The sequence below is a fragment of the Pungitius pungitius genome, chromosome 16, assembly GCF_949316345.1.
Source record: "Pungitius pungitius chromosome 16, fPunPun2.1, whole genome shotgun sequence".
Lineage (NCBI taxonomy): Eukaryota > Metazoa > Chordata > Actinopteri > Perciformes > Gasterosteidae > Pungitius > Pungitius pungitius.
Window position 1 is genome coordinate 18,023,185 of NC_084915.1, and position 13,497 is coordinate 18,036,681.

Sequence of the window (13,497 nt, forward strand, 5' to 3'; positions counted from 1 at the left end):
GTACAGCTAAATCCTCTCGTGCAATTCTGGTTGCAAAAAAATGAAAATAAAATTAGCTCACGATTTCTCTTTTTTTCGGTGTGAAACAGAATTACTAATATTTACTTTGGCGTTTAGTTCACTTTTTGTTTACGCCGGATGGTTCTGACATAAAAGGGGCGGAACATGCAGCGCTGACGTCACCGCGGACGGAAAGCTCGCCAGTTATTTTGGTAGAAGAAGAAGAAGAAGAAGAAGGAAAAAAACGGGTCAAAAGCGGAAGAAACACCGGATTTGGTTTCGGATATCAGTCGTTTTATGCTCTTGCTTTTTAAAAAAATACATTTTCAATAATGTCGACACCGGCAAGGAGACGGCTGATGAGGGATTTTAAACGGTACCCTAACGTTTGTGCCCTTACGTTGTGTGTGTATGTGTGTTTGTAGCTAGCAGCGTTAGCTGTTGGGGAAGCTAGCTCAGTTAGCTTAGCGTTAGCTCCCGGTGCAGATACATATTGTATTTAAAAGGTTTGCTCTTGAGTTATTGTGACGTTAACTCGTCGGTTTGAATCTTCCGTCACCGTACGTGACACGTGTAGGCCTGCCAAGTGAATTATTGTGTGCTCTTTGATCGTATTGTGACGCTTTCCGATGGAGGCTGTTCAGTTTTAATGTTACACACAGAGCAACGCCTGCCTGTCAGTTTCTCCCAGGTTGTTTGTTTGTTTGTTTGTTAGCATTACGTCAGCAGCAGTTAGCTGTCAGCAGCTAGCTGACGTTAAATGGATAAATAAAGCCACGGGTTGTCTCGTCTGGCTCACTAACGTTACATCCTAAACGGGACCAGACTCCTGTGTATCTGTCCAGCAAAGCTGTGTGTTTTAAAATGATGCTTTTTATGAAGGTAACGTGAGCTCCTCTCCACCAGTCGGCATTATGCCCCCCTCCCTCCTTTATGACAGCAACGTGGCTCCCAGGTGTTGCACAGCCTCCTGTGTGGGTCAATGGACTGCTCCATATGTGCCACCTGCTTTAGACCCGTGTAGACCTGATATTGTGATACCTGCCACCCCGTTTTGTTGTGAAGCTCCATATGGCATCCTGCTGTGTGTGTGTGTTATTCTTATTCTCTTACACACACACACACACACACACACCTGTCAGTGGAAAAGAAGCTCCTAAGCTGTTGTACTAAGAACAGGCATGGAAGCGGGTGTATAAGGTGTCACTGTAACTCCACTCTGCTCCCCGGGAGGTAAAAAAACACACTGAGGCCAGAGAATCCAAGTGGTGCATCACTGGATCACAATGTGCACACCTGTGACATTCTCAGGTCACCTTTCAGAAATTGTCATTTCACTACGTATGCTGAAAGTGTGCGTTTACAAATAGGTCTGTTTGGAACTGTGCCAATATTCCTATGACAGTTTGCTTGGTCCGGTTCCGCCGGTGTTTGCTGCTTCTCTTGTTTTTATACAACACGGTTCTGCACTGTGTTTTCATCCTGTCAGCTTTGATTTGTGACTAATTTTTCTCCCAAACTTTTGTCTTGTTCTCCCCCCCCCCCCCCCAGACTTCAAGAAGATCCTCCCACCGGTGTGAGTGGAGCACCGTCAGAGAACAACATCATGCTTTGGAACGCAGTTATTTTTGGGTGAGGTGTGTGTGTGTGTGTGTGAGAGAGAAAGGGAAGCTGACAGGAATGTGGAGGCTTTTTAATTGGCCCCTTCACACAAAATGCGACGAGTTGATTCTCCTCATTCCAACCAGGAGAATTTGCCAGACATTAATTCTCTCTCCCCCTCCCTCCCCAGGCCTGTGGGAACACCGTTTGAAGACGGTAAGTTAACCACCAAAAGGCCTGAGGCATCGATATTCTAGTAAAGCAGCATATTTTAAAATCCCTCTGTGACAAATAAATATAACTTGATGATCAGAAATGAAATGACGACGACCAGGACGTCGGTGTGTTTTTAAAATGTGGCAAAGTTCAAATAGTTTCAGTTGGCTCTGGATGCAACGTGGCATTGATTTAAATAAACAGCTGTCTCTCTCCTCAGGGACGTTTAAGTTGCTGATAGAGTTTTCCGAGGAGTACCCGAACAAGCCTCCCACGGTCCGGTTTGTCTCCAGAATGTTCCACCCCAATGGTGAGCTCCCGTCTCATCCCAGATGATTCCTCACATTTGTATGATTCTTCTCTCGTGCATCAAAAGGACAACAAACGTGGGCTCATCATTGTTAACTTAAATTGCACAATGAATAATGGTCCTTATTTTGTTGTTGGTTACCATGGCAACGGTCCACGCCTCATCATTGTAGGATGTGTTCCTTCGGGCTGCATGTCTGATATTTTCCCCCTTGTTGTGGTCCCAGTTTACGCAGACGGCAGCATCTGTCTCGACATCCTGCAGAACCGCTGGAGCCCCACGTACGACGTGTCGTCCATACTCACCTCCATCCAGGTGGGGGGCTTTGACCTTCAGCTCATTTGGGGGGGGCGATGTTAGAGTATCTTTCAACGCTCTGCGGCGGCATGGAATGTGTAAACGCTGATATAATTGATTTGTGGCAAATTGTTAGTTAAAGGTTCCTTCCTTTATTTTAAGGAGAAATGAACCTAAAATATGCTCGATATGACATGAATATCTACATTTTTTTACCAATCCAGCTGTCAAAAAGTTCTGTGTGTCTGCTTAAAAATTGGCTAAATAAGGCCGAACAATAACCCCACCTCCACCCCCACCCAAACAGTCGTTGCTGGATGAGCCAAACCCCAACAGCCCGGCCAACAGTCAGGCCGCACAGCTCTATCAGGAAAACAAGCGGGAGTACGAGAAGAGGGTGACGGCCATCGTGGAGCAAAGCTGGGTGGACGTCTGAGCTCCGCCTCCTCCGCCCTTTCATCAGCGCCGTACTCCACCTGTTCATTCTTCCCTCCTCGAGAAAGAAGAATAAAAAAACAGCAACTATATCCGAAGAACTCAAGTGCCACGCAAAGAAACCCAAGCAGAGTGGACATTAACGTGCTCGCCGACTCAAATCAATCTGTTTCTGGTCCTTTTTAATTTTACTTTTTTTATTGCATGATGTGAAATAAGTTATTGCTAACGGAATTTGTAATATATCTGTTGTTTGGTTGGATTGATGATGCAGTTGGTGTTTGAGTTTTCCTCTTCTGTGTAACATCTGGTTCAGGCAGGATGATTTAAGGACCAGTTTAGAATTATCAGACTAATATTCATCCTCCAAATGAGACCTTTTATCAGCGCCCACAGCCCCCCCCCCGTTTAATCCTGCTCTTAAAATCACACATTAAATCAACGAGCAGAAGATCGAAGCGGCTCAAGTCGTCTCCAGTTCCCCATTTAAAGATTTAAAAAGACCTGAGATTATGATCACGAGGGACGAGACGTCATGATGAAGCTCCGCCTCTGAGGAACCACGAGGGATATGTTACAAAGATTTTGAATTAAACAAAATGTATACTTATGACAATATGCTGTATAAACATAATAAAAGACATTTTTCAGAGTTTAAGGGTTTCTTTCTCGTTAGTCCTCAGTGGTTCAGTTCAGAACTTTTATCCCACTAGAGAAGATTTTCAGCAGCATTAAATCTTTATTTTAAACCATTGTTGTGCTTAAATGGTAAATTTGCCTACAGTTTGAAAGTATTCAATATGCAAAAAGAACCATGTGCAGGAACATTGTGGTTAAAAGAAACCAATCTTATAAGAAAGTATTTTATTATGCTTCAGACATTCGGGACACATTCAATTTCATCATCATCAAAAAAAAGTAAAAGTGTAAAAATGGAGAAATTCCAACATGAACAATTAAAAGCAAGTCTTTTTACAAAATATTTTAGATGTAAACACATCCGAGATAAAAACCACCCGACTGCAGCTGGTCCATCACTGACACTGAGAAAGAAGAAGAAAACATGAAGTGAGTTAGACGAGAATCGTTTGGGTTTTTTCAGATATACAGAACAGATTTTTTTTTTCTTTAAATTGAACAATATATTGACGGTTTACAATTTAATGACCCTTATGTAAAAGCCAAAAGGGTCTATATTGGTTAATTGGAATTCAGGATAAATTAATTAGTTAATTTCAGATGCAGGAGCTACAGATGTGAAACATCTGTCTCGATGTATTGACGTCGTAGAAGAAGAAGAGCTGCATTCGGTACGTGAGCATTTAGCTGTTCTACGACACAACTTATTTCTCTATTCTACGCTTTTCAATCAGCTCAGGCACAGAAATCTGCGTTGCGTTTCGGGAGGTACCAGCCGGTACCAATATGCCGCTGGTCCTCGGTACCCAACCCTTTGAGTGAGACAAACCTTCTGCTTCTTCATGATCTCGTCTCTGGTCTTGAAGACCGGAGCGTCCTCCACCACGACTCCTTCAGCCATGTCCTTCACCTTCTCCAGCAGCACCGAGCTGTAGCTGTTAAACCATCACTGTGCTTCATTAATCATAGCAATAGTAAAAACGTTATTTTTCTCTTGTACGACAGTAAATTAAAAGCTAATCCAGCAATTTAAGAACATCATTTACTTACATATTAGATAGCAAAAATATTAACAAAAACATTTATAAAGAGACACAACAAACAGAATTATAATGATCAAGTCATAATTGGTACCTCCAATATTCAAACTATGAATAATGTGGTTCTTTTGATGTTTAAGATATACGTGTTTAAGGTTATTAAAAAAAAAAATTAGTTAAAGACTTTGAGATTACCTTTAACTGCAAATAACAAGAAATGTTCGTAATTCGTTGCATGAATTTTCTTATATTAGCCTACTCTTATTACTTAATCACGTGCTACTTGTTTTGGTCACAATGCTTTACAAATACAACAGTAACATCTGTCGTGTTTACATCTTTAAAAGAGAACTTGATTAAATTAATAAAATAACTAATTTTGATGAGGATTTTTTTTTTCGCAGCCATCTTTGTTATTGGTCACGCGGACACCGGGGGCTCTACGAGAGATTCAAAGGACCCGGATGCTGGAGCGGATATAATTATTATCCAATAATGGAAACTAGTGGAAATACACATACATCTACATACAGGCCGTAGAGTGGAGGGGCGCTGCGTCGTGTTTACGTACCGGCAGCCGAGGAAGACGTTGTTGGCCCAGACCATGGACAGGGACACGAGCTGGTCCAGGTGCGGGTCCTCGTAGTCGCTGATGTTCCGCAGGATGAACTCCCGCCGGGCCTGCCAGTGTTTCTCGCTCTCCCAGTAGCCTCGGAACGTTTCCACCTGGTCCGCCAGCGCTCTGTTCTGCTGAATGAAATCCTCCACGTCCATGTTCGCCATCTTTGCTCACCCCCCTGACGACGAGTCAACGAGAGGCGACTTCCGGTCTGCGAAGCGGGTCCCAGAAGTAGTTTTTCCGGCTCGGCGTGTGTCAAACAGCGCCCCCCCCCCCGCGGTGGAAGTAAACATCAGCTTTTGTTTTTAATTCATTAATACAGTTAAAAAGTAGTTAGTTTATCAAGATATATCACCAATTCATTCATGTATATGACAACATTGTAGATATGAAGATGTCTATCCACAAAAAAATAAAATAAACTACCTTGTTTCTATTAATTATTTGAATGTGTGGGTCGTAGATCATTTGAATCCCATTCAGACGCTACAGAAGATAATGAGAGGGTGGACCATCAGGGTCAACTCTGAGTGAACTCCGACTTGTGAACAGTTAACCATTTTGTTTTATTCAATGTCATTTCTTTTAAAAGTCTTTATTTCCCTAAAATTAGCAACAAAGGTGGGTTGTGTTACTGTGAGTGATCGTGCACCTCCTCGTCCGCCCACCTCACATTGCAGCAAATTATAATAATAATAATAATATCTAGTGTAGTTGACTCCTCCTCGCTCACCTCTCTTCTCCTTGTCGAACAAAGTGCAACGATGCTTCTGAGATTCCATGTTATCACTTCCTGTTCTGTACTTTCTATTCTTCCTGTTTATGTTATTTCCTGTCGCAACCCCCCCTGACGGCAGATTATCATTTTGATGCCGGCAAAACCAAACGAGCTAAAGCCTGGAGCCAGTTTAACAGAAAACATCTAAAAAAGAATCACTTCTGATGAAGATTATCTTGAAAAGTTTTTCTTTTTTCCTTAAACAGGGAACAACCTTAAAATCTTTTCATTTTCATTTAACACAAGGTGTTTGAAGCAGAGTTGTATATTGAGAGTTTACGTCCCTTGACGTGTGGAAGCAATCATCTCGATTGGAGGAGCACGTGTCCTCTTGTTGATGACCAGGTATCAATAACAGACGTAAGGCGCCTTACAGCTGTGAACTAAAAGAATGAATGGCACAGCAACTACGTGTCTGACCCACATCTGTCAGGATGAGCTCCCTGAACAAATCACATGCTCATCCCATCAGAAGCTAAGTTAGCATAGCACACGTTAGCTCACATTAGAAGCCCCCCATGGGGGACAGAGGGGGAGGAGAGGAGGAAACACTGCATGCAGGTGTTACATTATAATGAGAATCTCCTGTGTCCTTTACCGCCTCAAGGGAGGGGGGCCCTTATGTACCCCCCTCCCCGAGTGACATCTGCTTAAACAGCCTCCTGACATCGTGTGTTTGATTGAGTCCATTTGTTCATCCATCAGGCCCCCACCCTTTCAGAAAGGCGAAGCAGTGAGATCTGAAGAGCAAACAGCTGCAGGGGAAGAAGTGAAGAACAGGACCCCCCCCCCCCATGTGACTCCAGACCCAAAGTCCTGACAGTATGATGCATCATGGAATCGAAAAAGGATTAAAACTGCTAACTTCATGACTGATGTGACGCTAGGTGACTCTCCTGATAGACGTATTATTATAGTGAGAATACATTATAAAAGGAGAGGTTTCAATGTGAAAAGGAAGAACTCTTTTTTTAAATATGTGCAACACACTTCTTCTAACATGACATTTGAAACATTTGACATATTTGAAAAGCCTCCATGAGATGATTGAGTCCATCATTGGTTGGTCACCAGGGAGCCAGGTGAGGCTTCAGTCCCCTTCCTCTCCTCTCCGAGGCGCAGTCCCCTCGCGCTGCTCTCGGAGGAGGAGGAGGAGGAGGAGGAGGAGGAGGAGGTGCAGCTCGCGCCTTCACGGAATTGAAACTACGCCATAAATATGGCGCCAAAAGAGTTTTCAAGCTGATGACGAGAAGCGCGTCTTCTTCTTCTTGCTTCTGCGGCTGCTGGCGGGGACGCGTGCGTTTTATTGCATTTCTCGTGCGGAGAGCCGTGCGCGTTACAGAGGAATCTTACCGGTTACCGGAGCACCGGGGAGAGTTTACCGGTTTCCGGATCTTTCCGGACTCATTTGTTGGAAATAAAGCATCTCTTTTATTTTTTTTATTCCCCCCCCCTCTCTTCTCCTCACTGCCACCGGAGGAAAACACCGGAGGATTTTTAAATATATATTTGGCCACATTCGGGCCTTTTTTCTTCTTTCTTTTTTTTGTAAAATGCGACATGCTTTCCGGTGAGCGGCATGTTGTGCGCACCTCGCAGGCTCCACCGTGAACAGCAGCAGGACCTCCACCACCTCCTCCACCTCCTCCACCACCTCCACCACCACGCTCTGCTGGCTGCTGCAGCTGTTGTTGTTGTTGTTGTTGTCACTTTTTGAGAGGAACACAAAGCGCATTCTGGCTGCCACTTTTGGATATTTTTGTAATTCCGGATTGGGGCTCAGCTGCCGGTTCTGCAGAAGCCGACGCGCTGTCAGCGCGGGGGAGGGAAGGGGGCGGCGGCGGGGGGGGGGGCGGTCCTGTCACCCAACGTGGAAGTCGGGGCGGCTGAGCGGCACTGGCAGGGCAGCGAGTGGGCAAACTGAACTACTGAACCCTGCTCCGTGGAAAGTACATGTGCCACACGGCCGATGAGCGCCTGATCTCCGGGACCCGGGACGCCTCCGCACCGGAAGCCATCAAGGTAAAGAGACGCCGAATAACCGCTACTGTAACGACGCGCGGGATGGAAACAACGCTGCAGGACGGCAGGAGTCACTCCGCTGCGGGGGCTATTCGGGCTAGGCTAGCTGGGGGGGGGGGGTCCGTACGCACTTTATTAAGAGTCTCTTCTATCAGGCTTCACAGCCGCCACTAACGCGGATAAGATCCGTGGGGGGGTGGGGGGGGGTAATCCGGGGAAACTTGGCCGCGTTGTGGCTCTGCAAAAAACATTTTTAAAAAAACGTGAACGCGCCCCGGTGGGAACGAGGTGCGTGAGCGCGCACTTTTTTTCATTTTTTAATTTTGCGAGAAGAGGCCGTTTGCAGCGGCGTGGAGGACTCTGAGGGACGCACGCACGCGCCCACGCACGCGCGCACACGCCCACCTTCTTCACCGGATCTTGGTGGCTTTCGAGGAGGGGGGAGTGGCTGTTGTTTACCTCCCTCTGGTGCCTCCTTACCTGGGAAACAAACAACAACAGCCAGAGGAGGAGGGGCGCGTGAGCGGCGTGAGCAGCGTTAACGGGGCGGAGGGGGCATCTGCCACATAAGTGCTTTTTTGGGGGGGGGGCAGATAATATAATGTCTGTTAGTTTCGTTCATCAATGTTTCAGGCAATTCATCTCAAAGTCTGAAATAAAGAAACAACCCCCCCCCCCCCCCCCCCCCCTGAACACACACACACACACACACTGGCTGAACTGGCTGCATTCTTGAGTCAATTAAACTGTAATCATCCAGGGACTTGTTAAATATTCCCAGTTGTGAGAGCCCCCCCCCACCCTTATTCCTGCTATCACCCCGCCCCACACACACACACACACACACACACACACGCACACACACACCATCATAACCTGTACACACTAGCTGGGTGCATGTCGCTCTAAACACTCGAATGCAGATGCATGTACACTCTTCAAAACTCACACACACAACCCACCTCCTGCTGGGTAGGAAACCGGAGATGAGTCATGGTGTGTGGGGGCATAACAACTCTCTCCCTGCCTTACGTATCTCTTCCTGATGCAGTGCTATCACCCCCCCCCCCCCTCGAGACTCACCTCCCTCGCTTAGAGACAGCGTTGTTTACATGGACAGGGAGCTGCTTTCAGTTGGGTTTTCAACAGCTCTCATCTTTCCTTCCCCATTCGTCCCTTTTCTGTTCCATCCATCCATCCATCCATCCACACATAAATACTCCTTCCATCCATCCATCCATCCATCCACACATAAATACTCCATCCATCCATCCATCCACACATAAATACTCCTTCCATCCATCCATCCACACATAAATACTCCTTCCATCCATCCATCCACACATAAATACTCCTTCCATCCATCTATCCATCCATCCACACATAAATACTCCATCCATCCATCCATCCACACATAAATACTCCTTCCATCCATCCATCCACACATAAATACTCCTTCCATCCATCCATCCACACATAAATACTCCTTCCATCCATCCATCCACACATAAATACTCCTTCCTTCCATCCATCCATCCATCCACACATAAATACTCCTTCCCTCCATCCATCCATCCATTCACACATAAATATTCCTTCCATCCATCCATCCACACATAAATACTCCTTCCATCCATCCATCCACACATAAATACTCCTTCCTTCCATCCATCCATCCATCCACACATAAATACTCCTTCCCTCCATCCATCCATCCATTCACACATAAATATTCCTTCCATCCATCCATCCACACATAAATACTCCTTCCTTCCTTCCATCCATCCACACAAATACTCCTTCCCTCCATCCATCCATCCATCCACACATAAATACTCCTTCCATCCATCCATCCACACATCAATACTCCTTCCATCCATCCATCCACACATAAATACTCCTTCTTTCCATCCATCCATCCACACATAAATACTCCTTCACTCCATCCATCCATCCATTCACACATAAATATTCCTTCCATCCATCCATCCACACATAAATACTCCTTCCATCCACCCACACATAAATACTCCTTCCATCCATCCATCCACACATAAATATTCCTTCCTTCCATCCATTCACACATAAATACTCCTTCCTTCCGTCCATCCATCCACCCACACATAAATACTCCTTCCATCCATCCATCCACACATAAATACTCCTTCCTTCCATCCATCCACACATAAATACTCCTTCCATCCATCCATCCACACATAAATACTCCTTCCATCCATCCATCCACACATAAATACTCCTTCCCTCCATCCATCCACACATAAATACTCCTTCCCTCCATCCATCCACACATAAATACTCCTTCCTTCCATCCATCCACACATAAATACTCCTTCCATCCATCCATCCACACATAAATACTCCTTCCCTCCATCCATCCACACATAAATACTCCTTCCCTCCATCCATCCACACATAAATACTCCTTCCCTCCATCCATCCACACATAAATACTCCTTCCATCCATCCATCCACACATAAATACTCCTTCCTTCCATCCATCCACACATAAATACTCCTTCCATCCATCCATCCACACATAAATACTCCTTCCCTCCATCCATCCACACATAAATCCTCCCTCCCTCCATCCTTCTATTGCTCCATCCTCCATGTATCAGCTCTCCTTCTACATAATGTCATGTAAACCCTGAGGAGGCAGACCTTCTCTGAGCCTCACATGTGTACACATGCACACGTGTGTGTGTGTGTGTGTGTGTTGGGGGGTAGCGTGTGCGTATGCTGCGCTAGGTGCTGAGCTGGGATTGGCTGGGAAAGGGGGTAAGGACCCCCACGTGGTGCGTTGTATCGCATTAGCTCCTGAGGAGGAGGGGGGCGGGGGGTGAATGAATGAACCGCTGACGTCATGTTAGCTGTATATTTGATACCTCACACACTGCACTGGTCCTGTGTGTGTGTCTGTGTGTGTGTTGTCAGCGCTGTTCACTAACCAGCTAACCAGCAGTGGGCCACAGGGGTATTACTACTAGTGTGTGTGTATGTGTTACATTACATCACATGTCATTTAGGTGACACTTTTATCCAAAGCGACTTCCACTGCATTTTAACCCATGCGTTACATTTGGCCCGGGGAGCAGTTGGGGGCCAGGTGTCTTGCTCAGGGACACTTCCACGTGGCACATGGGGCAGCCGGGATTCAAACCAACAACCTTGCTGCTCCCAGCGCACCACACTACTCCATGTGTGTATTTCCGTGATTTAGTGAGTCCACAATAGACTGATAGTGGATTCCTGATACAAATTTAAATGACATATTTTGTGATTCATTGGAGATTTTCCATCTTTTGAAAGATGTGACGAGACAGAAAGAAATGATCTAATGATGAATTAGTGCCATGTTTGTATGAGGAGTGAATGCTCATTAACAGGTTTACTGTTTGTTAACCTGTGACTCCACAGGAAGCCGCTTGAGACTTGACCTTTTCTCACGTCTAGAGATAAACGTCAACAGTGAACCTTCAAGAAAGAAAAGGATCATTTAAATCTCTCTCAGAGAGAGAGTGTGTGTGTGTGTGTGTGTGTGTGTGTGCGTGTGTGTAAACAACACACACAAACCTTCATTGTGCTGTTTGAAAAAAGCTTCTGACTCACAGCTCCATCAAGTATCAAATCAAGGCAACAGATGAGAAGCATAGAGGGAGGGAGGGGGTGAGGTGAGGGGAGGGTGAGGTGAGCAGTGGTATGGAGAGGGAGGGGTAAGGGGAGGAGGACAGACAGGCGAGGGGGGGGGTAGATAAACAGGGAGGGTGTAGTCTGTGGAGGGGATTGGAGCTTGTGCCGGGTTTCTTGGCAGAGTCCTGAGCCCCCCCCCCCTCACCTCCTTCATTGTTTGTCAGCAGGTTTCAGGAGACTGATGGGTGGGGGGGGGGGGCTAGTTAGACATTTATCTGGACTGCAGCCCACCGCCCCCCCCCCTCTTCTCCTTTTTTCCAATGCTTCACTCCTGCTCCCACGATGCAACGATAATGTTGGTATGTGTGTGTGTCCATGTTGTGTACAGTTATACAGTGTGTGTGTGTGTTGTGTACAGTTATACAGTGTGTGTGTGTGTTGTGTACAGTTATACAGTGTGTGTGTGTGTGACCATGTTGTGTACAGTTATACAGTGTGTGTGTGTGTGACCATGTTGTGTACAGTTATACAGTGTGTGTGTGTGTGTGACCATGTTGTGTACGGTTCTACAGTGTGTGTGTGTGTGTGTGTGTGACCATGTTGTGTACAGTTCTACAGTGTGTGTTTGTGTGTGTGTGACCATGTTGTGTACGGTTCTACAGTGTGTGTGTGTGTCACCATGTTGTGTACAGTTATACAGTGTGTGTGTGTGTGACCATGTTGTGTACAGTTATACAGTGTGTGTGTGTGTGTGTGACCATGTTGTGTACAGTTATACAGTGTGTGTGTGTGTGTGTGACCATGTTGTGTACGGTTCTACAGTGTGTGTTTGTGTGTGTGCCGGCGTTGTGTACAGTTTTACAGTGTGTGTCCATGTTATGTACAGTTTTACAGTGTGTGTCCATGTTGTGTACAGTTATACAGTGTGTGTCCATGTTGTGTACAGTTATACAGTGTGTGTGTGTGTGTCCATGTTGTGTACAGTTCTACAGTGTGTGTTTGTGTGTGTGTGCCGACGTTGTGTACAGTTTTACAGTGTGTGTCCATGTTGTGTACAGTTTTACAGTGTGTGTCCATGTTGTGTACAGTTATACAGTGTATGTGTCCATGTTGTGTACAGTTATACAGTGTGTGTGTGTGTGTGTGTGTGTCCATGTTGTGTACAGTTGCACAGTGTGTGTGTGTGTCCATGTTGTGTACAGTTGCACAGCGTGTGTGTGTCCATGTTGTGTACAGTTGCACACAGCCATTCAGTCTGGACCTTACCTCGGGGGGAGGGTTGGTCACTTCTTCTAGTCTAGAGAGAAGATATTTGAAGGCATGTAGAAATACACCTGTTGAATAGTCTGAAACGATGCATCTCTTCCTCTGGAAATGACAGCACGTTGATGTGTGTGTGTGTGTGTGTGTGCGTGTGTGTGTGTGCGTGCGTGCATTGCCGTCTTGTTCACCTGTTAGCTGCGGATGAGGATGTGTGATGTTCCTCACGTGTGTCCGATGTGCTTTCTCTTCTAGCCTTTCATGGCAAGGGCATTCATCTTCACTGTGTGTGTGTGTGTGTGTGTAAATGCTTCACACCTTACATCACACACTTTGGCACACTTAACTTCCAAGACACACACACACACACACTGACATTTTGAGCTGAGAACAAACAGGGAGGGGGGAGAGAGGCAGAGACTGAGTGGGGGGGGGGGGGGGGGGGGAGTAGCAGTAAAGTAGAGATATGATGATTGGTGGAGGTGAGAGAGAGAGTGTGTGTGTGTGTGTGTGTGTCCAGGTGTAATCTTGTGGTTTTGTAGAATCTGCTGGTTAATGGCAGACGTCTCGCAGTGATTGGGCGATGAAACACACAGTGTGTGATGGAGAAACACCTGGTGGAGACCCG

The 13,497-nt window shown here is 46.0% G+C and overlaps 3 protein-coding genes across 3 annotated transcripts in view; 2 read left to right on the plus strand and 1 right to left on the minus strand.

Annotated features, from left to right (window-relative positions):
* The first annotated feature begins 182 nt into the window (after positions 1-182).
* Positions 183-3,513, plus strand: ube2b (ubiquitin-conjugating enzyme E2B (RAD6 homolog)). The gene is made up of 6 exons (XM_037468188.2): positions 183-376; positions 1,552-1,632; positions 1,793-1,818; positions 2,039-2,128; positions 2,355-2,443; positions 2,733-3,513. Exons 1-6 carry the CDS (start codon positions 333-335, stop codon positions 2,859-2,861), a joined length of 459 nt encoding a protein of 152 aa, XP_037324085.1. The 5' UTR covers positions 183-332; the 3' UTR covers positions 2,862-3,513.
* Positions 3,514-3,662: 149 nt separating this feature from the next.
* cdkn2aipnl (CDKN2A interacting protein N-terminal like) lies at positions 3,663-5,327 on the minus strand. The gene is made up of 3 exons (XM_037468190.2): positions 5,111-5,327; positions 4,329-4,434; positions 3,663-3,903 (listed from the first exon to the last, which is right to left on the minus strand). The coding sequence occupies exons 1-3, from the start codon at positions 5,320-5,322 to the stop codon at positions 3,895-3,897; spliced, it is 327 nt and encodes a 108-aa protein (XP_037324087.1). The 5' UTR covers positions 5,323-5,327; the 3' UTR covers positions 3,663-3,894.
* A 1,761-nt stretch (positions 5,328-7,088) lies between these two features.
* The window catches only part of jade2 (jade family PHD finger 2), a 58,029-nt gene continuing 51,620 nt past the window's right edge, over positions 7,089-13,497 (plus strand). The window contains 1 exon segment of the mRNA XM_037467274.2: positions 7,089-7,958. Within this exon segment, the coding sequence (XP_037323171.2) occupies positions 7,890-7,958 (69 nt within the window). The 5' untranslated portion in view covers positions 7,089-7,889.

Coding starts and splice junctions, on each gene's coding strand:
- ube2b (XM_037468188.2), top strand. CDS start 333: ATGTCGACACCGGCAAGGAGACGGCTGATGAGGGATTTTAAACG. Junction 377..1,551: donor CTGATGAGGGATTTTAAACG/GTACCCTAACGT, acceptor CCCCCCCCCCAG/ACTTCAAGAAGATCCTCCCA. Junction 1,819..2,038: donor GGGAACACCGTTTGAAGACG/GTAAGTTAACCA, acceptor CTCTCTCCTCAG/GGACGTTTAAGTTGCTGATA.
- cdkn2aipnl (XM_037468190.2), bottom strand. CDS start 5,322: ATGGCGAACATGGACGTGGAGGATTTCATTCAGCAGAACAGAGCGCTG. Junction 4,435..5,110: donor AACGTCTTCCTCGGCTGCCG/GTACGTAAACAC, acceptor ATGGTTTAACAG/CTACAGCTCGGTGCTGCTGG.